This window comes from Empidonax traillii, unplaced genomic scaffold, assembly GCF_003031625.1.
Source record: "Empidonax traillii isolate 1590-97213 ecotype Southwest subspecies unplaced genomic scaffold, ASM303162v1 scaffold37:size1818073, whole genome shotgun sequence".
Lineage (NCBI taxonomy): Eukaryota > Metazoa > Chordata > Aves > Passeriformes > Tyrannidae > Empidonax > Empidonax traillii.
In genome coordinates, this window is record NW_020955230.1 from 1162995 (window position 1) to 1187749 (window position 24755).

Here is a 24755-nt window from a genome sequence, read left to right on the forward strand (position 1 = left end):
GTCTAGGAACTCCTGGAGACGGTCCAGTGGAGGGTAACAAAGATGATGAGGGATCTGGAGCTTCTCTCTGATGAGGAGAAATGCAGGAGATGGGGCTGTTTAACCTGGAGAGGGGAAGACTAAGAGGGGCTCTCATTAATGCATATAAATATCTCAAATGCGGATGTCAGAGGATAGAGCCAGGCTCTCTTCATTGGTGCCCAAAGACAGGATGAGGTGCAAAGGCCGTAAGCTAAACCACAAGAATTCCACCTCAACATGAGGGAGAACTTCTTTACATTGAGGGTGGCAGAGCATGGAACGGGCTGCCCAGGGAATGCCTGGAGTCCCCCTCTCTGGAGGCATTCCAAACCCACCTGGATACGTCCTTTGTCACCTGCTCCAGGTGGTCCTGCCTTGGCAGGGGCTTGGAGTGGGTGATTCCCAGAGGTCCCTTCCAACCCTCACCATCCTCTAATTCTGTGAAACAAAACGGGCTCCGGGTGGCATGCCCGGAGGAGCCTCCCTGCCGGCAGAGGGTATCGCCGCTCTCTCCGGGCGGCTGCTGCTGCCACTGCACCCTCTGATTCCAATTAAAAGCGGGTATTTAATGCGTTCCTCCTCCTGTGCTTACCCCGCCCCTTCGTCGCCCAAGTGCCTGAGCTCCCTCTGACGGTCGTTCCCCTCAGCGGGCTCGGGAAGAGAATCAGGGAAATGAGAAAACTCGTGGGTTGAGATAAAGGTTAAATTTTCTACCAAGTGCCCGTTAAACCGTAGGGAAAGCAAAATCTATGCACACAGGAAAGCAAACCAAGGAATTAATTCACTGCTTCCTGAGACCAGGCAGGTGTTCAGCTACCCCGAGGAAAGCAGGGCTCCATCACACGTAACAGTGACTTGGGAACACAAATCCTACCACTCGGAATGTCCCCCCACTTTTTCTCATCACAGCTTTATATGCTGATCGTGAGCATTCCATGGTGTGGAATATTATCAACGCTGTTTTCAGAACAAATCCAAAACACAGCTCCATGGTAGCTAACGAAAATTAACTCCATCCCAGCCAAAACCAGCACATAAAGATACCAGCCCAGGTTACACTGAAGACACAGAAAGTATGTATATTCACAACACATTTATGAACTGTTGCGTACAGAAAGTGAGAAATGTATTCTTTGCCTCCTTTTCAAAGCTATAATGAAGGACAAGAGACTCCATAATAGCTCCAGAAGTACAAGGTAAGGGCATTCAACCAGGCATAGAGGGAGCAATACTGTAAGAAGACTTCAGAGCCCAATCTTAGTAAAAACAGCACATTTACATATCTTGGTGCTCTCCAAAGTCCACTCCATGGTATTTGACAGTGACTTTTGCTCCACCACCTTTATTGCTGTGATACTGGAGGTGATGTGTAGATCACACCAGTGTTGACTTAAAGAAGTACTTTGGCAGAGGAAAGTAAGTCTACCATTAGCAGAACTGTTCATATGGCTAGACAGAAGGACAGAGGGAAGGGTCTGAGTGCAAACTGATAAATCCCATTGCTCAGGGATCCAGAGAGTTCAGTTTTTACCAGAAAGGGTAGACATAGGAATTTCTGTAAAAGTTACATGATCTGCACTCTTTCAGGTATCAGAGTACTCTTCCTATTACTGTTTTTCCCTGCTCTGCTGCATTCCCACCCTGCTGCTGCCATCCCATGTGGATTTGGTACCCAGACTTCCTACAACTAATAAAGAGGGCAAAAGAAAGTGGTTTAGAAAATGCCATCTCATGTTATCTATTGTACTTTTAGCCCATCCCTGGTGTCTGGAAAATACCCCAATACAATGAAGAACTAAATGTATGAAATTGCGGAGGCACAGCTCATCTCCTTCTCCGCTCGGGCTGCGACATGAAATGTTACCTAAGTTGTGAAACAGTCTTGGATAATAAGCTGCTTAACATAACAGAAATGTATTAACTGAAGAACATAGTGAAAGTTTGTAAATAGTAGTGCAAGCCCCCAGCACAAGACAGTGAGAAGAGACACATTTGAGCATTTCTGCTTGCTCCATTGCTGAAAAATGTGTTCATAAGTAAGATTTGGAATGGTGTATCATTGGAGTTTCATTTTTTTGTTGTCGCTTCGAACCTTGTACACTTTCTAATTTCTTTGCTAAACTAACACACGCTCCTTTCACCCACTAGCTCATACAAAGCAGGTTGAGTTAAAGCTGAGACATTCAGGTTATAATATTTCCCCAAAGATAAATCTACACTTAGGTCCCTCCAGGGAACTTGCACACACCGATGTATTGAGAGCAAAGTTGGCAATACCTCTTGCCAAGCTCCAAGGGCAATTAGGGTAATAGGAAGGACAGGTAGAGCATCGAAAAGCCTACCCAGTACCCACATCATCTCACAGCTCCAAGCAATGTGCAGAATCACCCCGTGATGCGGTCAAACTGGTTTTTAATCACTGCTTATCAGCCAACCTTGGCACTCAGAAAGACAACAACAAGATATTTGGAAAATAATTTGTGTTTTCTGTTTGCACGGGCAAGGAGAGAAGGCAGCAGAAAATAAGAAAGGGTCAGTTGTGCACATTCTGAAAGGAATCTTAGGAGTGAGATTGCACAAGAAAAGCAAGAGTTGAGGGTGGAGAAAGTTTTGCTTTGAGAAGCTGACCAAAGTGGAGGATAGAATTGCATTGAATAGGAGGACACTCTCAGATGCCAAGAACTAACAAAATCCAGAACTCAATAAACATTTGTTTGCAGCTTATGTTAACTACAATAAAGGCAGAACCTGGAGAATCTGTAATCAAGAGACTGCAGACTTCAGCTTGCCTAAGTCATCAATAAAAGGCTTTAATGCCACTCAGCCCTTCAATAGACCGATTCTACACTAAAATCTCCAGCAAAGGATAACTAAGCAGAGAAGTGGACAGAAAAGCACCAACTTCCATAAGCAATATGAGCTTAGCACCCCCAGTTGCTGCAAATTGGTATTTTGGGTGAAATTTGCATACAAGGAGACAACTACTCACTTGCTTTGTTCTGTGTGTTACATGGGAAAAGAAGTGAGTGGAAGAGTTGACACAGACCTATATCCCAGGAGATGCTGGATATACTATATAACCATTATTATATAACTCATGCTGAGAAACATAAATAGTTAAAATATTTTGAAGCAAGGTTTAGGTCACAGCAAATCACTCACACAAAGTTAATGTAAATTTAGGCTTAAATCCATGTTTATCTCAGTTTCCTGACTCTTGAAGAGAAAGATCTGAAAATAATCTATCAGGGTTTTTATTAAATGAGAAGCACCACAGAAAGGGCCACATGTGTGGTGATGCACTAGACATTACAATAATTAACAAGATGCATTCAGTAGAAGATTTGGAGAGGTTGAAGAGAAGAGAGGAAAGACATAGAAAAAAGATAAATCAGTGATCACATGGTTAGTTTATCTGTAGAGAGCAATGATGGGCCTGTACTAGTAATCTGTATCAGGCTTTTCCTAACAATGCATTACTTTACTCAAGTAATTTCTTCTTTAAGACTTTGCAGGTGATCATTAATTTAACAGCAGTGATGTGTACACTGTTGTGTACATACATAACAAGTATGCAGTAAAGCACAGCACATATAAGTCAAGACAAGGCTTACTTAAGGCAACACTGAACTCAAACAGGCTTAACCAGCTGATCCAAGTAACACACACATCCTTTGGGTGTGATCACCAAGCAGATGGTTGGAGGAAGTCCAACTCTGGGGCCACCAGCATAGGAAGGATGGGGACCTGCTGGAGTGAGCCCAGAGGACCACGAGAGCAGAGGCTCAAACATTTTTCCTATGGAGATGAACTGAGCAAATTGGGGCAGTTCAGCATGAAGAAGAGAAGGCTCCAGGGAGGCCTTATAGCACCTTCCAAGAGCGGGCTACAGGAAAGATGGGAAAAGACTTTTTGCAAAGGCATGTAATGATAGAACAAGGGGGAATGGTTTCAAACTGACAGTAGGTTTAGATTAGACATCAGGAAAAAATTCTTTGCTGTGAGGGTGGAGAGGCACTGGAACAGGTTGACCAGAGAAGCTGTAGAGGCCCCGTCCCTGGAAGTGTCCAGGCTGGATAAGTCTTTGAGCAACCTGGTCTGCTGGAAGGTATCCCTGCCCTTGACGGGGGATTTGAAACTGACTGATCTTTAGGTCCCTTCCAACCTAAACCATTCTATGAGTCTATAAAGTATACACCTGTGCTAAAGGCAGAAGCTAACCTTTAACTTTCCATGGATGATAGGAGTGGATCACAGCTCAGGGTGGAAAGACATACAGTGTTGAAGACAGATAAAGAAGTGAGCACGTTTAGGCCCTAGTCCAGTCTGGTCCTCAACAGCTTAAAACACAAAAGTGGAGAAGCAAAGATACTAATTTGCATTAACTGAAAAATAAATGTAGAGGAAAAAATAGGGTACCAAAAGGGAAAATGAAGAATAGAGGACAATGAAAAGGAAATAACCCAGTTGTTTTCTATTCGTTTGTTTCAGAGCACAACCCTCAGTGGGCGGGATAGGCAGCCTGTCATTCTGCATATGGTCTAAGGGTGCAATTGCTCCATGTTATGTAAGAGCTGTCCCAGCAGTCCCCCCTGCTCTCTGTAAAATCCAAGACGTATCATATGGATACAGCAAACAAAGAAAGGAAAAGAATAGGCCTGGAACACATGGCACAGGAGGAGGGTCAGGGATCTGGGATTGTTGTGCTTGTTCTCAGAGGTGAAAGCTAAGTGGGGACATTGATTGCTACCTTCATCTGTCTGTTTGGAGGTTAACGTGAACTAGACTCTCAGAAGTACAGAAAATCAGGGCAGAAGACAAGATGAAATAGTCACATGTGACATCAAAGGAAATACCAATTCCAAACACGAGGAAAGAAAATCTCTTTGATTGCAGCTGAGCACAGCGATGGCCTGTCTGAGGAGGCTGCCCAGGTTCCATCTGTGAATATTTTCAGACCCCAGCAGTCCAAACCCTGAACACCATGGTCTAGCTTTGGCATTAGCCGTATTTTGAGCAGAAGACTGGAGTATGTAACCTCCAGAGATCTCGTTTAACTGTATTTTATGATTCTACTAAACAAGATGAAACCTTTTATCAACAACAACAGCAAAAAAAGATAAAATTACAGGACAACCTTATAATGGTGTTATGGACTAGATATTATTCGCCCTCTTCTCCTCACCTCTGCCTTTAATAAGACAGTTACTGGAAAGAATAAAAGGTATTTCAGCAGTTAAATTTAAATTCTTTGCAAGATGCCTTCCTCCAAAACACTGACAGCTCCATAGCACAATGCTCTGCTTACATTTATTTTTTTCTTAGATGAAGATAAGACACATACAAAATAAGTATCTTTAGATAGTATTTTCTGGCGTACTTAGGAGCCAATACAGATTTGAAGAAGCATGGAGAGCCTCAGCACTAGTTGTAATGCTGAGTCAGATGCAGAGGAGTTGCTGGGAAGACTCAGCCCAGCAGGGGAAGTTTCCAGGACTACATCACAGGCAGTAAATTATATTTAGTTGGCAAGAACGCTGTGCACACACCATAAATTCCAGGGTACGGTTACAGCAGGGAGCTGCTGCCCTCAGATCAGTCTCACACACCCCCCCCATCCACACCCACACCTTTTGGGGCAGCTGTAGCCTCTCCTCTACATCATGTTGGTGCCTAAAATACATTTCTGAGTTTTGATATCACATCTAAAGTCAATGGTGTGATGTACTAGGACTCGGGGAGGGGGGGAAGAGGAGTGTCTTCTTGTTGTTGCTTCTTAGGTTTTTTTGTTTTGTTTTGGGTTTTTTTGTTTGTTTTTTTGTGGGTGTTTTTGTTGTTGTTGTTGTTGTTTTACGTTTTGAGCCATTTTAGGGGGCTGGAACTGGCTGCATACGTGCACTCCTACTCTTTGCCATCCTTCACACAGGGCACTCGCTACCTGACCACTTGAACAAGGAGTACCTTCCTTGCAGGGATGTATGTTCCAGGCCGCCCGTTTAACATTAAAAATCGGTCCCTGCCGGTGCAACGAGCGGAGGAAACCGGGAGGGGACACCGGTTCCCCTCAGTCCCACCGCGCACATCAGCGCGGCCGGCACCCGGAACTCCCCGCAATGACAGCCGGTAAGGGTCCCGCTTTGCCCGGGCGGGGCGGTGCCCCCAGACTCCATTTCGCGCTCGGAGCGGGCTCGCAGCAGGCGGAAGATGGTTCCCCGGCGCTCGCCACCGCCCCCGGGCGCCGCGCCACAGGGACGGGCGGCGGGGGCCGGGGCGGCGCCTGCGCTGGGCCGCGGGGAGCAGCGGGACTGCGGCTGAGGGCGGGCGAGCGGCGCCACCACCACCTCCTGCACAGCCATGGCCGCGGCGATGCGGCAGAGGTTCGACCGCTTCCTGCACGAGAAGAACTGCATGACCGCCGTGCTCGAGCGCATCGAGGCCAAGACCGGCGTCAGCCGCACCTACATTGCCACCGGTGAGCCCCGGCGGGTCCCCCTGGCCGCGCCCTGGCCGCGCGCCGCTCTCCCCCACCCCGGGAGCTGACGGCTCTCTGCTCTCTCCTCAGGCATCCTCGGCGCCGTGGCTGTGTACCTGGTGGTGGGATACGGCGCGTCCCTGCTCTGCAACATCATCGGCTTCGGCTACCCCGCCTACGTGTCGTGAGTGTCGCGACTCCTGCCCTTGTTTGCCGCGTGTTGCAAACTCAAAAATCGCATACCTCGTGGCTGGTGCCGAGTCTGCCAGGGTGGCATCCCCGGGGCCGCACTCCGAAGGGTTGTTTTTCCCGCCCACCCCCTTTCCCTTGGGATGTCCAGGTGCAAGGTGCTGAGTAAAGGACGAGGCTTCATCCACTTCTTCCGTCTGGCGAGGGCTGCGTCCTAAATTACAGATGTGAGGTGCTGGGTAGTTTCCACACTTGATAAACAGATCTCATAGTTTGGGTTTGGGTTCACAGCTTTGTCATCTCCAGGATAAGGTAGATCTTCAGGTAGGCTGGGTCTTACCTGGCTGCTGGTAATAGGAGGGAGAATCGCTGTAGCAACGCTGTTTTCTAAAACTCGCACTGATGTTTTAGAGTTGAGGACACTACCGTGTGTCCTGGGAGGCACTGGTGCAGTGCCAGCATCTGTTGATACAAAGTACCAGGTAATGTAGCGGACTGGGGTCAGAGGTGCATTAAGGAGTGCTATTTACTCCGAACCCACCTAGCTGATGGGGAGGACAGGGAAAGGAAAAGACTGAAACTCCTCTTGAGTGAAAAAACACCTTAAAATGCTTCATTTTTCAAAGGAAGGACTCCTTTGATATTCTTCAAAACAAAATCTTTCACATGCGTTTTATTGTTCTTAGACCAAAACGTCTTTCCTGTTGAGTAAGACCACGGTGGAATATGTTCCGAAAGACTGCAGAAATGTGCTAAATAAAATCTTTTGTGTGTAACCTAATACACTCATAAAATGGAAGTCCTTCGCAGCTGTACTTCTGTATTGTTCAAATACAGTGCTTGCTTTTTATGTAACTATTTAAATACAGTCAGCAGCTTTTAAAAATACAGTCTCTGTAATTGGATCCTGGGCACTTCAAGTCCTGGTTCCTTCACTTTTATTTTTCAGTGATGTGAGAGACTGACTTAGTTTTAGAGTTACATCTTATGGTTGTGATGCTTAAAACCAACCAACAGTTTTATGTATACTGTTTCTAGTGTTCACTGATTTAGGAGATCATAGACCAAGAACTCTGGAGCAACTTAAGTTTTGTTTTCTAAAAAGTAATTTTTAGTGAAAATATTGGTCAAAAAGTATTTCTTTCAATAAAATCTGAAAGTTAAAATATCAGACAACAAAGCTTCAAAACGTTAAAATAGTTTTGTAGGAATTACCCTTATGTAATATTTTGTGTCTGAGTCAGGTCACTTTTCAAGTTAAGTAATTACTTTGGAAAATCCTATTTAAATTTTTAAATTTCTTTTGAAACTGGTTCAGGATTATATCTTAAATCATCCACTAAGCAGTGATGGTGAGTAAATTGGTAAAACAAGCTCCTAGAATTGCAGAAGCAAGATAGTAGCAAATTAAATATGAATTAATAGGGTTTCTCTTCCAATTTTTTTCTTTCAAGTCTGGAAATTTTTTAAAAATCCTTTTGTGGAATGTCTACTCTTTTTCATGTTGGAGCATGGTTTTCAATATGTCTTAATGTGAAAAGTTACCTCCCAGATGTTAGTACTGTGGGGTGTTTGTTTTTTAACTTTTTTTTTTTTTTTTTTTTTGTAATAATGGGATAATTGTCTTCGGCTACAAATTTATTTTACTTAAACAAAAAAATATGCTGAATAACACACACGTGGATACAATGTCTCTTTTTTTTTTTCCGACTCCTGCTCAGGTAATGTTTTTCCTTCAGCTGCCTTTTTAGCACTGAAATATTTATGAGAAAATTATATGAGAAATTTTATGAGAAGCTTATAATCTTGAGTGAAAATCTAATTTAAAATTGCATGCTGCATGCCAGTGTCCTTCAGTGGCAGCCTGCAGACGGGTTCCAGCCCACGGAGCAGCCTGCTGACAGCACAGATGGGCTTAACCCCCTCCCCAGCCCCTTCCCTCCCAAATCCAGAGCTGGTACAGAGTGTTTTCCCACATTTTACTCTGCCTGCTTTTGGTTTTGCTGCTCTGGATCATGTACTGCAGCCAGGGTGCTGTCCCCTGTGCTTATAAGGCAGAGACCCAAAGCATAAAGAACACTGGCCACAGTGGTTTGCTTATTCCTCTCTCCTATTTGGCCTGTCCCCCTTGAAAACGCAGCTGAAGAGCCTACTATATGAACTAACAGTGGTGATTTTGCTTCCTAGCGTTGGACAGAAAACAGTTTTCAGCTGTTTTTATCAGCTGCATACACCCCCTCAAATGCCTCTTGCTGTAAAAGCTATGGCTTCTGGACAAGGTCAGAAGCTGTAAATGGAATGTGTTGTGCAGGGTGTTAGTCTGATGTTTACACAGGTGTTTCAACAATGGACCAAAGCCTGAAATGTCTCAGAAAGATACTGAAAGAGAAAAAGCAGATTATTTTTCCCCAGATAACTTACTTTCCCCTGTTGTGAAGTAGGTCAGTGTATCATTTCTCCATTGTCAGTGACTGAATTGTTTAAATTGGGAAATGATGAATCGTAGAATGGTTTGGGTTGGAAGGAACCTTAAAGGTCATCTAGTTCCAGCCCACCTGCCATGGGCAGGGCCAAAATACTGGGTCCAGTTCCTCTTCAGCAGAAAAGATACTTGTAAAGGAGTGAGACAGATGTCTCTGTTCTGCAAGAGGCCTCATCTCCTGCCCTAACTGTTGTTTAAAATGGCTAACAGGCTTCCGGGGTGACCCGCTGGCATGATCCAAATCTTTTTTACTGAGAATTCAGTTCTGGGTTACCTTGGTCATGGTAGTTACTGTTCATCTCTATACCTGCCTAAAAGAAAATATACTGGAAACAAAACAAACCCCGAGAAGGATACTCACCTCATATTTCTGTCTGTTCACATGTGAAACCAGGACAGTTTTGTGGGTGTGCAGATCCCTACCTGTCAGGCCTTGTGTAATTGCAGTTTATTTTCTTTGATTTATGTCATTCTCTGTATTGTCAGTGTGTGCCATGCAGCAGGTGAGGAATTTAGTGGAGAAATGCTGGAGGCTGTGGCTACTGGGTTAGTCAGCAGATGGTGTGAAGGGGCACAGCTGCAGCTGCACTGCTGCCCATGTTCACATCACTGTGGCCCAAAGCCAGTGCAAGGGGAGGGGGCAACTCCCTGCTTAATGCCCTATACAGGCTCTGGCAGGCACAGCTGTTTCCCTCCTCATTCCCCCTTGATCACCTTCAGCCTTTCTTTGTGTAAGACTTAAGTTGTTTTATCCGTAGAGGAGTTTTTTCTTTAGCAATACAGAGTCTGTGGCATGTCACAGCAAGGGCCCACCTGAGTCTCTTAATGTGGACAAAATTAAGCTGTTTTCTGGCTGTTTCCCAGTAAGTCAGACAGTCTCTAATCTCATTCCTTAACATTTTCTGCAAGTTCTGTGTGATGAAAGAGAATAATTCCTTTTAAGTTGAAATCTAATCTTTGTTTTTCAGGCTCTTGTGGAACAAAACTGAAAAGTTTCAGTCTCCAAAAGCAGAAAAGTAGACCAGCATTGAAAAGTTTACCACAGATGATAGGACTAACTTTTTATACTTCTAGGAAGCAATACTTCTGCACAAGGCAATAATCTGGCTAGTAAATGGAAAAAGTGAGTGTTGGCAAATAGGTAAACACCACTGCCAGCGTTTTCACTGCTTCTCTAAACTTTCCATAGCTAGCGTGTTTAAATGTAGCTCCACCCATAGCTAGTGGTGGTGAACTGCCTTAGAAAAATTAGAGGGCAAGCAGGAAGGGAGCCTTTGATGACTCAGAAATGTGTGCAAAGGTCTGGAAATTTTGTAAGTGCTGCCACGGTTTGTTTAAAAATTGCAAAGTTGAAAATAGCTTTGGGCAGTGAAATGTCTGATCTTATTACTAGTGTCTTCAAGGGACAAAAGTAGTCTAGTACAATCATGCCTCTCTCTGCATTGGCTAATTTTATGCTGTTACTTCACTTTAGCTGTTTTTGCTGCAAAAATGTGGTTCGTGGCATTTTATAATCAGGAAACAATCTACATTGACTGTATAGAAGTGTAAACACTTAATTTGAGTCATAATTTGAATATTCTTGTGGTGTCTTGAATCTGTCTCCTAGTTCCTCTGCTTCTTTCATACCTTTAAAACAGGAACACTGCTTTTCTTTGGTTGCAGTTATTTAGAAAACATAAAATCAGTCCTGCCTTTGTGGAGAGCCAGGGCAGAAAATTTGCTTTCTTTTGACAGCTTTTTCCTTCATGAAAAATGATGCATGATGTGCTAAAGTTCAGAAGTAAAGCTCTGCTGCTGCTTTATAAACGTGATTTGAGAGAGCTGGTGTATCTAACCAGATTCACAATTCCCAGTGTCAATATAAGCAGAATATTTCCAAATCCCCCTGCACATGTGCTGTTTTCTTTAATGACTGATAATCTTTTCATGGGGCTTCAGACATTAAATAAAGTATAATTTGACTTTTTTGTCGAATATTCTGCCAAATCAGTTCCTCCAAGCATACTCGCTTTTTGTCTTTTAGGTTTGAGAGTGCTTTGTTTGAAATAAAAGCTGTCTTACCTGTTGTTTGGACAAATTATTTGCTTTCTTTATAGAGACAGCAAGTGGTTAGGTACAGAGAGTCTAATATTATGATAGCTTTAGGAAGATTTGCATTTTTCTTCCATATCTAAATTTAGGCTAAAAATTTAAAGATTTGTGTTATGCTGATGAATCCACTCTGAATTGAGGCACTGACACATTTGAATCCCAGCAATAGAGCCAGCATGTGTGTGGGAATATATTTTGGGGAAGCTGGTTTTGAGTTGAGTCAGAGCTGGGGAGCTGGCTCGTTGGTTGACCCTAGAGATACTCATTCCAGGAGAAAGGGGGCCAAGAATGAACAGAAAACAGTGAAATTAAAGTATGGATGCCTTTTTTTTTTTTTTTTTTTTTCTCCTCCAGGAATCTGGTTTTGTGCTGAGTTAACATGTAGACTGTGGGACTCACTTCAATGGTGGGCAAAATCACGTGTGGTCCTTTCGCTACCTCAGTCTATTTTGAAATAGAGAGAGAAACTTCTATTACTGTCATATAGTTTGTTGGTGTACTGTAATTATGTCTGTCCCTGCATGGACAGTGAAGCCTCCCCTTGTTCTCTTTCATTAATTTGCCTGCTGCCATCTCCTAGGTACACGAAATTTTGAGAGAAGGGAACTGGTAGACTTAAACTGCAGCAGTTGTATTGAGTGCCTTTGGCAGGAAGATCTTTTCGGTATCTGTAAGTGCATGGCTCTGCTATGGCAGACAGTGAGGAGGAGGAGGAAAGATGGAAGACAGAAGGCTTTTAGCTGATGGATAAAAATGTAGAAGCCAAAATGATAAAGAGAATCCAAATGCACAGGTACTTGTGTCACTGAAATGATGTGAGATGTCACAGAGGCAGCCTGCCAAGAGGACTCTGGAACGAGGATGACAGGGAGGCACCAGGCTGTGGTGCAGTGGAGTGTTGACTCTGTGGGGGTGTCTGGATAGATAGCTAGAAATAAATTATTTTATAACCTGCTCTAAAGAGGTGGGGCAGACCACTAAGTATAAACTCTAGAAGTGTAGGTAGTTTCAGGGGTTTTTTAAGTTAAATGCAAAAAAAACCCCAAAGCTTATATTTGGCTAAAAGAGTGATAAATATATCTGACTACTCACTCACTACAGCACTGATTAGAAAACTGAAGGAAAATGGTCCAGTCTTTCCCAACTACAGCATGAGCACTGGGTTTAAGGGAGGCTGATCTTTTGTCTCAGGCTTGTTGGCTGACCTTATACAAGAGTCATCAGGTAGACCTTTTAAATTGCAGGCATAAGAGTGGTTAATTCATATGAGACTACAGCAATACAGTTTGGCGTTTCTTTATTTCTGCCTCCCATATCTGGGCTCAGCTCAATAAAACCCTCTACCCCAAACTCATTACGTGGCCTGTGAGTACTATGTGTATGAATTAACTGTAAGCAGTGATATGTTATGCCAGAGCTAGTTCAGGAGTAACACTGTCTTCTTGGAAAAGAGTTGATTTTTTTTTTTTTTTTTTTTTTTTTTGTTTTGTTGAAATGAGTCAGATCCTTTAAGTGAAAGAACTTAACTTGTCAGCTTACTAAAATTAGACCAGTTTGTGTTACTATCATGTAACAGGATAAAGTAACCACACTTGATCTAGCCCCGAGTTTGACTGATTCTAAGATGCTCAAGGTCAGAACTGAGCCTGTGCTCTGATACTGTAGCTACGTAGTGGCTGGAAGCCCTGGGCTACTTTAAATCATGACAGTCTCTACTCTTTTTTTCCTCACTGGCACTACCAGCTAGAGGGGTTATCAGGGAACAGATCTGGCTGAAAAATAAGCTTTTCTTGTCTCTCCACCTGTCTGCACAAGTTGCAGTGCTGGCCCATGGCAGGCCCTTTTCACTGTTGGACAGGCATCTGTTTTTAAAATGACTGAGCTGTGATATTTACCACCTAGTATACTAGAAGCTGTTCGTGGTGACTGCTCTTACCTCCAATGTGCAGAACTACTGTAAACAGTTGTTTGAAACTTTAAGTCCTCTATAGTTAGTGTGTAAGCACTATAAAAAAATCCTTTGTGATGTGTAATTACTGCACGTGAGTAACATGGAATTTAGTCAAATCAGCATTAGACAAAACTTTTTAAAAATGACAGTATCACTTTTCTCTTAAAATTTGAAGCTATATAGGCTTTGGATGGCCCTTCATTTGTTAGGAAGTTTTAACGTTATGTTCTTATGAGATTGACTCTTTTCACTTATTGACAGAGATTGCATTTTGAATATCAGGCTAATTGATTCATAACTTAAAATGGAGAAGAAGAAAATGTTCTTGGCTTGAAGTAATATATATGATGTATCTCATAAGGTTAACTGTACGGGACATTACACCAGGATAATACTTGTAGAATAACTTTTTAAAACTAAGTTTAATTATGGTGTGATTCTCATGTTCAAAAAAGTGTAGCTATAAATGGATAAAATACCCTATCTGTTCAGATATTGTACATCATATATTCAGATATTCTACAGAATATATCAGCGTAAGATATCTGCTTGCTCTTGGATGAGTACTATTTTCTGTGACTTACTGTTGAAATAGTGTATAAGTAGCAAGGGATGGAGATAAATAAAAGGGCAGAAGTTAACAGGGACATGTTACACTGTATTTCTACTGACTGTCTCATCTGAGGGACATATTTTCCATTCAGAAGCAGAATATTTATAAAATACTTGCTGTTCCTTGACTTCAGCTAAAAGTTTTATTCACTGACATTCTGCTATATCTACTTTTCCTTCCTCCCTCTCTCCCTGATTGTGACTGGAGACATAGGTACCAGGTGCAGCTTGAGCTGATGTGACTGTTACCTGGTGGGTGTGGTAGGGGTCTGCAGGACCTGGTGCCTGCCTGGATCAGACCATTTTACAAGGAGGGGAAATGTGCAGTTCTCTACAGTATGCAAGAAAACCACCTGCTAGCTGCATCAGCTGGCTAAATCACGTGGGGTTTTGCCTGCTTGTAGTACCGCTGCTTGTGACTCTCTTACAATAAAAGCATGTTGTTCTCGCATCCCCTTAAGGAAACCACAGCAGCAGATGGAACGTTCAAAGGGAGCACACCTCTGGCACGCAACTCTAAAAGGCCATTTGTTTCTGCAGCAGAGATACAGATAAACGAGATTGGGCCATTAACACAGAGATATGCCATCTGCCCTTTACAAAAAAATTGGAGATTCTGAGTTTTTTCTTTTTACGAAAAATGATTTTTGTGACTACTAAGATGACTTTAATAATGTTGAAAAAATTTAAAAATGCTCCCTTAAATCCGTCCATGGCTTTAGATGGTGACTATGAAAGCGCAAGACTGCTGGCAGTTTCACTGCAAAGCATTTTCTCAGAAACATCAAACTAGTCATGCTTAGTGTGGTAAAATAAGCCTTTTTCTGTATGCCTCTAATGGAGAAATTGTCAGCAGAACTAAAGAAACTTACATGGTGAATCTCTACAGCATGTTTTCCTTAATACTGAGAAACTTTGCAATTATTTCCTTTCTCTGCTCGGTTTATCCACCACTCTTAATATCCCTACTAGTCCTTGTACTTTTCCTTTCCCTCCGGAAGTACAGTTTCACACCTTGGAAACAGATCAATAGCCCTCTTCCCTAATTCCTGTGGTGTTTCAGAGTGGGGTTTTTTTGTACAGCCCCCTCACCTAGTGTTACTACAGTACTTCAGAGGTGAGTGGGCATAGAAAAGATGTGGTTTATAATGGGAGCAGGAGCAGCTGAAGTTGGCACTGTCTTTGAGCAGAATGCTTTGGACTCCTGTTGCCTAACACTGTTTCCTATTAGGAAAACCTGTTCTTCCAGTTGTGCTTGTGCTGTACCTCAGTAAGATCACCTTATTGTGCACGAAGGGGCATGGCAGGGGCTGCTGCTTTTCCCACTGCTGGGCACTGCTGACCACCCACTAACCCGAGCAGAAATAATGTGTGAGTTCAGTATCAGATCCTCGTGTTGCATTTCAAAGTAAATCAATCCTGTAGCTGTACCAGTTCCCTCTGCACGTGGTGAGTCTGCCAGTGATGTTGCCCATAAGACATGTGACATGAATGATTTCCCCCAACTTCCCCTCCCTCACCAGTTATTTCCAGAACCAGGAAGTGACGGAATCCACAGGGTTTCTTAATTCAAAAATCAGGAAATGGATTTACAGTGAAGTCTTTGATCTCTGTTTTGTAAACCTCCCTGACTCTCAACCTTTTTTAGAGAACTAGCAGAAAACTTTGCACTTCTAATATATCCCATAGGTGCTGCTTCAGCAACAAAATACCTGATATTAAAGGAATAAGTGATGGAAGAATTAAAATAAGTCTACAGATTTTAATCCTATGGCATGACTGGAAAGGACAAATGCTTTTTAATACTCTTAAGCTTCACATTATCAGGCTTAGATTTGCTAGCATTTCCTTTTAAAACTCCTTACAGTGCTAATCTGGAATTTAGTGAGTCCAGAGTCTCCACTTCACTACTTTTACTGAAGGAGCACAAGTGCATCTTTCAGCTCCCAGTTTTCAGAAGTGTATAAACTTGAACTGCGTTGTCCTAGCAGTTGGAGAACAACAGCCCATTAAATCATTCTGCAGGAAGCCCAGTACTTTACTGGAGGTTGCTTCACAATGTTCTTAATACCGTAGTCCACATCAGAGTTTGCAAGTCCTGTAGGAATTAATTTTTAGATCAAAACAATTGGTGATGCAGATAAGTAGTCCTTGATCTCATCTCCTCACATAGACTGACTCAGAGCAAAACTTATGGATAAGTTTACCTTTTCAAAGAGGAATCTAGTGTATGTACATATGAGTAAAATTTAAATTGCTAATTACTAGAGCTAACTTTGTAAAAAACCAGAGAACAGTGAAGACAGTCTTTTATCCCTGTCTGGGATAGACATGCTGGGAACCCCAAGTTGTGCAGCACCAGAAGGTACTGCACACTGTGCAGACCTCTTCTGTAGGGAAGGTTACCCCATTTTGATAATTTAAGCTATTGTAGGATTTTTCATTCAAGGTAACAACCCTATTCATCATTCCTTTCCAACTGTCAGAGAAGGAGGGTGGTCACTATTAGTTACAGGCAAGATGTAACCAGGCAGGTGTTGTGATTATACTCCCACAGCTTGAGTATCTTTTCTTTTTGAAGTGTGAGTAGGGAGAAGCTTGCCTGTTCGAAGATCTGGGCACATTGTCTGTATGATAGATACCAACTAGTTTTCTTAGAGTAATTAAATTATGAAGATTCACATGTAACAACAAATCTGAGTCATAAAAACTTCACCATTATAGATACTACTGTTCTGCTCACTTGTTTGTTTGTTTGTTTGTTTTTTCCTTGCAGAATCAAGGCCATTGAAAGTCCCAACAAAGATGATGACACACAGTGGCTGACTTACTGGGTTGTGTATGGCATTTTCAGTATAGCTGAATTCTTCTCTGATATCTTTCTGTCCTGGTTCCCTTTCTACTACATGATGAAGGTATGTTAGTTCATGTAAACCCTCTCCTAAAAAATGAGACCTTTGATTTAACATCTCCAAGGATGGATAGATGACAGCAGATTCATTTGGAATCATTCCAGGGTCACACCTTATTTTTAGATGCTGGTTATGTGTAATTTAGTACTATGAAAGCAATCTGTTTACAGTTGATGGTATTGTGAGGCAAGAGGAGGAAACTAGGATGGCAGGGAAAGGTCTGCTGTGTTTTAGAAAAAAAAAGTATAACTGTTCCACAAAGAAAAACCTCAAAGACAGTTCTTGGTGATCAGGTGAATCTGGACAAAATGGAAGCACGTGGTAAACCCCACATAGTGGCTCTACTTTTGCTTTAAGTGCATTAGTAAAAGTGAAGAGTAAAATCACAAAGGCAGCAAAAGGAGGTATTAACATCTGTGCTGTTGGGAGAAAACAAGGAAATTGCACCACAAGAATAGTTTGAGTTGTGGAAGGAATTGGTAGGTATCAAAAGAGCTTATTGCTAATGTGCATTTGTTAGTGTGGTTTGACTACCAGCAGTGATTTGGTTAATGTGCTCCAACCTTTGTGAACTAAAGTGTCAATCAACTTTAGCATGTTAAAGTATTCTGAGAGATAGCTGTTGTATGTATGAGATGTTGTATGTATGCTGTTGGGTAGAAGACGTTCTAGCTTGCTGGAAAGTCCACTGTTTAGCTTAAAGAGCTGTTACCTATTTCCTGATTCAGTGGGCTGTTCTCTTCCTTGCCTTTTGTTTTATTAGCCTGGTTTAGTCCCATTGAATTCTTGAAAGGATTTGCTTACCTGCTATTGTAGTGGGGTCATCTAAAATTTTAGTGGTAAGATCTGATGATGCCTAAAGCTTTTTCCAGGAAATGTCGTATTATATAGGCAAAAATTGACTTGGTCATCTTGGTTACACCTCTGCATTGTTCCATTTGAATCTTTAACAGACCTCAACTGTGACAATCATTTGGAACTTATTTCCTTAGCTCGCTAAGAAGAAGCACATATTTATACTACTGCTTCAAATAGTATTCTGGTCTGCCTCACAAAGTTAGTTCTCTCTTTTCCCCCCCTTTATTTTTTCCCTTAATAAAAAATTAAAATGCGTTTGCAAAACTATAAGGCTTGAAATGGAGAAGTTTTTAAGAAGAATCTGCTAATGCTGGAGTTTAGTGTGGGTAACACGTGAAAGTTTTACTGGTTTAATATTTTAAGACCAAGCCAAGTAGTGATCAAACTACAGGCTCTTCTAATGTGAATAGGATCCAGAAGAATTGCTTATGGCACTGGGAGAATCTGTTCTTAACCACTTACCTGCTTATTTCACATCCCCGGCTTACCTTAGAGTTTAGCAGGATTATGACTTTAACCTATTGTCTGCATTGCTGTATACTCACAAATCTGAACTCAGGGAGTGCATTTTCAGAGCTTCTTTTCTAACTTCTTGGCAGTAAAAGACGTGGCAATGATTTCTTCCTGTCACCACAGGTCTGTTTCTGAAGAGCATGCAATTGAAATTCAGGTTGACCCAGCAAATAAAGACCACAGATGACTCTGATAAAACTGTATCAGAAGTGCCACATTTACATGTACTGTTGAATTAAGAGGAAGGTACTTTTTCTCAGTTCTGCAAGAGCAAACACAAGGAAGCAATTATGTAATTACACAGCTTTCTGTGTAATTACCATAGCTGCAGAATAGGCAGGCACAATAGAAGTCAAGTATTTATTCTCAGTGGAGGTTAGTAGGAGAGGTTTGCTTTTGTTATACAAAAGCAGCCAGGTGTTGGCTGAGAATCAGAAAGCGTTGCTGATTGGGTGGACGGATGGAACTTACTCCACATGGGGAAAAGGAGGAAGTAGGGGGTTTCCACATTTCAATCCGTCCATGAACTCCTGTAGTGCAGCTTATGATGTCTCCATGTCTCTTTCATGAAGTAGAAAACCAGATACATCATTCCTGAAAATTTTGGCCTTGCTTTTATTTTCAAAATGTGCTAAATTTGAATATTCACATTTATTTGATACAGCTTGCAGCTTCCACTCCAGACTGAGTTTTAGTTGCTCAGCATTTCTAAACACCTTCCTTACACCTTAAAGTTTTCAGCACACCAGGTTTTATAGGTGGGAGAAAGGCGTGTTAAAGAACTCCTTTAAATATGTTGTGGTATTTGTATATACTTTTGTTCTCCACGTAAAAATGATTTGGCGATTTCTTGGATTTTTTTTTTTTTTTTGAGTAATGCCCACCCTTTATTTATCTGTTTGTTTTGTTGTTTTTTTTTTTTTTTTCTCTGAAGCAGAGGACATGCATGCAACTAATGATTTCATGTGTATGTGATTTGCTTTTAAATACTTCTGTTAATAATTTCAACCTTTCTATGGTATACAGATATTAAAGCACAGTAGCCAGTAAAAGCAGCAGTTTATCATCCTAGGAATATTCTTGGTGGTGGGAAGAAGAGAGACTCCTTAATCCACCAACAGTTTTGTCTCAAAATACTAGAATGCTATTTCTGAACAAAATTAGTAGCAGACACGTCACGCTGGGTGCATTGTGCAAACCTCTGCTATGAGGCACTCAGCTCAGAGCAGTACAACTGTTAACTGGAAAAAACCCCGCAAAATATGTTCTTTGCAACCCTCCAGACCAGCCAGAGGAAGGAATGGAATTCAGGCAATAAAGTGACTTCCTTGGGCAATCACTTGAGCTCAGTCTAACCCACTTGGATCTGCTTCTAGCAGCTGTTTTTGCTCTGGCAGCACGAAACGAAATACAGCTGGGTTTGACACTAGAGCTGCTGCTGAGAAATACAGCAAGTGTGGCCATGGCCAGCTCCAAGATTCTACAGACAGAAAACTATCACAACCCAAGAACATATTTTGTGAATCTTTTTTTCAGTTAAGAGTTGTATCGCTCTGAGTTTTCTGGGCCTTCTTACAAGCCTTTTTATTTTTTAATAGTCCCTATTAGTTCAGTTTCATGAGAGACAAGGGGAAAATAAATTTAAGTTATCAGTCTGACATTCTCAAGGTTTGAAAAGACTGAGATTTGTAACTTTGTTGTGTGTCCTCTAGAAAATGTGTACATGCATCTGTTTCAAATCAGATGTACATTTCAAAAATAATAGGTATTTGAGAACAAATCTGTAATTGATTTTTTTGTTGACTAGACTGGGACAAAGCTGTAAAATCAAATTACTAGTTTTGTTTCTAGACAAGAAAAGGGAAATTTCAATTTCTTTTAGTTTCACAGGAAGTTGGACTTACATCTGAGGGTTTTTTCTATAACAATGGAGAACTTTTTTGTGTATTGGGAGAAGTAGAATAACTATGAACAATTGACCAAATATTCTTTAACAGGAAATAAAATCAGTATATTTTTCCACTTTTAATGAAAGATAACATAAGGCAATACCATATATTCTTCCTGTTATACTGAATTCCAAATAATAGAAGCTTTTGAAAATTGACATGCTGTCACTTTTTGCCTTTATGGATATATTTTGTTGGAATTTAATTGATCAAGACCTTCCGTCAGGCCTGTGCCACATGTTTTAGAAATGTTCAGATTTTATAGTTCTATCTTAAAAAAAAAAAAGAAAAAAAAAAGTGCATACAGTCTTGATACACCTGATACCAGATTTGATTTACTGCTACAGTCCTCCTCCTTTATTCTGTCACTATCCATGAAATTATTCCAATATGAAGATTCCCTGTCTGTAACTATATGGTATGCACACTTACTGAACTGTGACCATACAGAAAGAAGGGGATGGTGCTGTTCTGAATGTGCTCAATTCTGTGGCAGTCAGAGAGACACCTACAGAGCGGCAGAAACGAGAATCCTACTCGTTTCTGCCACTTAGGCAGTTGTTCTTGCTCTTGCAGTGTGGCTTCTTGCTGTGGTGCATGGCTCCAAGTCCTTCCAATGGAGCAGAATTCCTCTACCATCGGATCATCCGGCCTTTCTTCCTGAAGCATGAGGCTCGACTGGACAGTGTTGTTAAAGACCTGAAAGACAAGGCTGCAGAGACTGCAGACACCATCACTAAGGAGGGTGAGCAGGAGACCATTCAGTAGTCACATCAAGTAGGGGTGATTTCCTTGGGGAATTCTATTATTTACAGTTAATATTCATTGTTTAGAGGGAAAAAATTGTAAGATGACTATGTAAGTTATAATGGAGAAAGTAAACTTGGGTGAAGGTGCCAGGAAATGAGAATTGCAGTGGATATTGCTGGCTAGAATGAGTGGAAGAAAATGGTATGGTTTGTGTCTTCCCACCATACATACCACTGTAAATATTCTCTCTAGAGGCAGCTCCAAACATCCTCACAAGATACCTTTCATAAATGCAGTTATTGTTTCAGTGTATTCTTTTATGTCCTAAAGCACTGCCTCAAATGCCTGGTAGTATAGAAGGGCTGCCAATTGTATAGTAAAGCAATTAACTCCAATAAGCAGGAAAAGGGGAAATGAAGCTTTCCCATCTATATGTTTTTGTACTTTTCATACCTCTGGAGCTCAAAGAATACTGAGCCCACTCTTAAAGAAATTGCTTTGGTTTTACTTGGTTAGAATAATTATTATCGCATCTTGTAGGTTGTTAAATTTTTTCTTTTATTTCCTTGCATTCTACAGTGAACCCTTGTACTCTAAAATGCCTGATGATCACTTAATAATATTAGTATTAATAATAATAATAGAAGGAATAATAAGAAGAAAAGGAAATGTATTTAGAAGCTAAAAGGTTTATTTCAATTTCATTTGAAAGGAATTCTATTTATATACTATTTCAAAGCACCTTAAGACTTCTTTCCACCAAAGAATGCATGCAGTCTCATTTCATCTTTTGAACTTCAGCAGTTTTCCTCTCTGTTTAAATGATCTGCCTTTCCCAACCATGCTTGGAAATTTTACTGCATGGCTCTTCCTGAGTCGTCGTTGTTAGGCATGTGTCTTAATTACTGTTCTTCCACGTTGCATGTGGGATTTTCCTGTCCTCATTTCATCACTTAATCTTTCTTTTTCCTTGTTTTTTAATATAAAGATTTCCACATACAGGGGTTTGGGTTTCTTTCAAGAAATTGTGTGCACACATATGCATGTACCCAGACACACTAACTTTATTCCAACCCTGTTTTGTCATTATATTATATTTCTTTATGTCTTTCTTTTTTCTTTAACACTACAAGCAGCTCTGTTTTATCGGTACCATAGTTCTAAGTCAGTCTGTGATGTTTATTGTGCTGCTCTTTGCTTATGTTTTATTTTTAAAAATATTTTTCTGATCTTTTTCATCATTGTATCTGTGTGCATCTGTATACAAAAGCTATGATTTTCTTTTGTGTTGTGTCTCCTTCAGAGTCCACATTTTGTGACCTAAAAGAAAAGCTATCTTACTGATGCAGCTCAAGAACACTGGGTAGCCACTTCGTCTGTAGGCCTGTGATTAAAATTGCTTTTATTTTCCTACAGCCAAGAAAGCAACAGTGAACTTACTGGGTGAAGAAAAGAAGAGCACTTAAACTGGATAAAATTTCCCTACTGCCTCCTTTGTGAAGCTTGATGTTACTGGGAACTGTGGTATAAGTTTAATAATATTGCCTTGGAAACATTTTGATATATTAAAGGAATGTGTTGTAAGTTTACTTACTACTTTGCTGTGTCTGATAGAGAGTATGCATTTTTATTTAAAAGCAATGCAGTGGTCAGCATCTGAAGCTTAAGGAAAATATTTTATTCATCTGTATGCAGAAGAAATCTTTCAGTAACTCTTTCTGCCGTAACATAAATAAAAAGTATATATCCCTCAGGCTCTGCACTTCAGTTGTCTATTTGTCTATGAAATTACTCTTAACACTTCGTAGTGCATCTGGTACCACGAAGCTGTTTTATAAGGAAAATACTAATCTGAGTGGGTCTTCTCAAATATACAAGGAATTATTGTTAGAGGTGGCATAATGGATGTATTTCCCACCAGTAAAGCTGTAAATTATGAAATTTCATGTTCTAGGCACCTGATTATAGAGACTATTTACCGCTGCATGTTTTGTTGTAACACAGTATTTGGCACAGTTGTGTGTGTTTTTCAATGGATAAATACTAAATACAGGAAAGAATAACTTCATTGAAGTGATCAAGTTTATATTAGTGTGAAGTAATTTGCTAAAATGGATGCATTAAGTTGCAAAGATTAGCACACGATGACTGAAGTACAACTCCTTGCCTATTCTTGTGAAATAAAGTTGTCCTCTAAAATTGTTAATAGAGCTCCTTTTCAGATCACATTCAAAAAACACAAACCACCTTTTGCCAAGGAGTGATACCATTAAAAATAGTTTTTCCTGATTTCCCATTAAAATGTCAACTGCCTTAGGTGTCAGTCCTCAGAAATACATTATTAATAGGATGGACTACAACCCCCTGAGCTTTTTTCTGCTTATGAAAATCTTCAGTCTCTTCTGACTGTACTAAGAACAACTTTTCATGAGCACTGAAACTGCCTGAATACAGATGCTCTTATTGCTACTTGACATATTCCTGGCCAGTCAGTAACACTGCAACCGAAGTTGTAAAGAGAATAAGGGGATTTTTTTACAGTCAGTGTAAAAGAATATATATATATATAAAAGGTTTGCATCTGCATTTACTCTTTCACAGTGCAGGTTTTTTTTAACAAATTCAGTGTGAATTACTGAAATCTCCCTGTTCTCATGTCCATCCTGATGTTTCTTTAAAGCCTACAGGTATGGCAATTGGTATGGCAATTCTTAATTCACAGAATATGCAGAAGGGAAGCTTAAGCTTTTAGTATGAGAAAAAGTGATTTACAGTCTATTACTTTAAATTCAAAAGATTCAGTCGTAAACTTTTGAAGACTTTTGGCTTTCTGCAACAAGTTGGTGTAACCAGAACTGCAGAACAGTGAAGCACACAGTGCAACTCAGCAGATCAGATTTAACTTTGAGAGATATATTTTATAAGAAGGAATGTAAAAGTGTTCCAAGAAAAAGCATTTTAAGCTTTAAGCTGGAAAACAGCCCCTAGGGCTTCCAACTTGGATAGGGAACCAAGAGACCTGTGGGACCTCATGTTCTGTAGAACATCATGCAGTTTGTCATTTGAAGGAAAAAATGTAAAATATCACAGCTAATCATTCCAAGACAACTTTTTGTTAGGAGGGGATATGCTGAAGAGGATGAAGTTTACAGCAAAGTTGTAGATGTAAACATGTAAAAAGTCTGAAGCAACTCACCATCTAACTGGTTTAATTTCTTGTCTTATCTTCCTCTGTTGTAAACCCACTGAACTTTTCTGTAAGCCTTACTAAATCCTATTCCTGTGTTTTAAACATGATCAGCTGTCAAGTGGCCATTGTAATTTAGTTTCACCTCTTGAAATAAGTAAATAGAAAAAAAGAAATGAAGATACTTAATACTCTATTTGATTTTGGTGCAAAGCACTACATAACTTAGTTATCTAAAAGCTATGATATTTAGACTTTACAAGCCTGATGGCCTATAGTAGAGACAGGACTTACTTTTCATTTCTTATACTATTCAACAGTTCTTCCACTGTTATTAATGGGGATAAAACATTCTAGATAAGTGTTAGCAATAAGTTTAGTTGCTAAAACAGGCCCTTGCATCTCTCTCAGAACTTAACTGGTTTTAAATCATCTTCTTGTCTTTACAACTTGATATTACCAGCATGTATATTTAGTGCTCTTTTGTCAGATTTCTACTTGAATTAGAAACACAATCTGTTGTTAACAGAACTTGATCTTGCTTTTTTGCCTTGATGCAAGTAGAAATGACTGAATTTCTGCAGCAAGTTATCCTTTCCTGCAACTCCTGCAATCCACTGGGCTGGCCCCGCAGATCAGTGCTTCTCTTTGTGTCTTCACAACATTTATGTGCAAATGCTGGTACACAGATCTACCCCATGTCTATGCTGAAGTTGTAATGTGCTAAATAAAAATGGACACAAATAAAGAGATTCTTATGGGACT

The 24755-nt window shown here is 40.7% G+C and overlaps 1 protein-coding gene across 1 annotated transcript; it reads left to right on the plus strand.

Annotated features, from left to right (window-relative positions):
* The first annotated feature begins 6287 nt into the window (after window positions 1–6287).
* On the plus strand, window positions 6288–24755 carry REEP5 (receptor accessory protein 5). Its single transcript, XM_027878026.1, has 5 exons — window positions 6288–6493; window positions 6584–6677; window positions 16598–16736; window positions 20630–20798; window positions 22220–24755. Exons 1-5 carry the CDS (start codon window positions 6376–6378, stop codon window positions 22267–22269), a joined length of 570 nt encoding a protein of 189 aa, XP_027733827.1. The 5' UTR covers window positions 6288–6375; the 3' UTR covers window positions 22270–24755.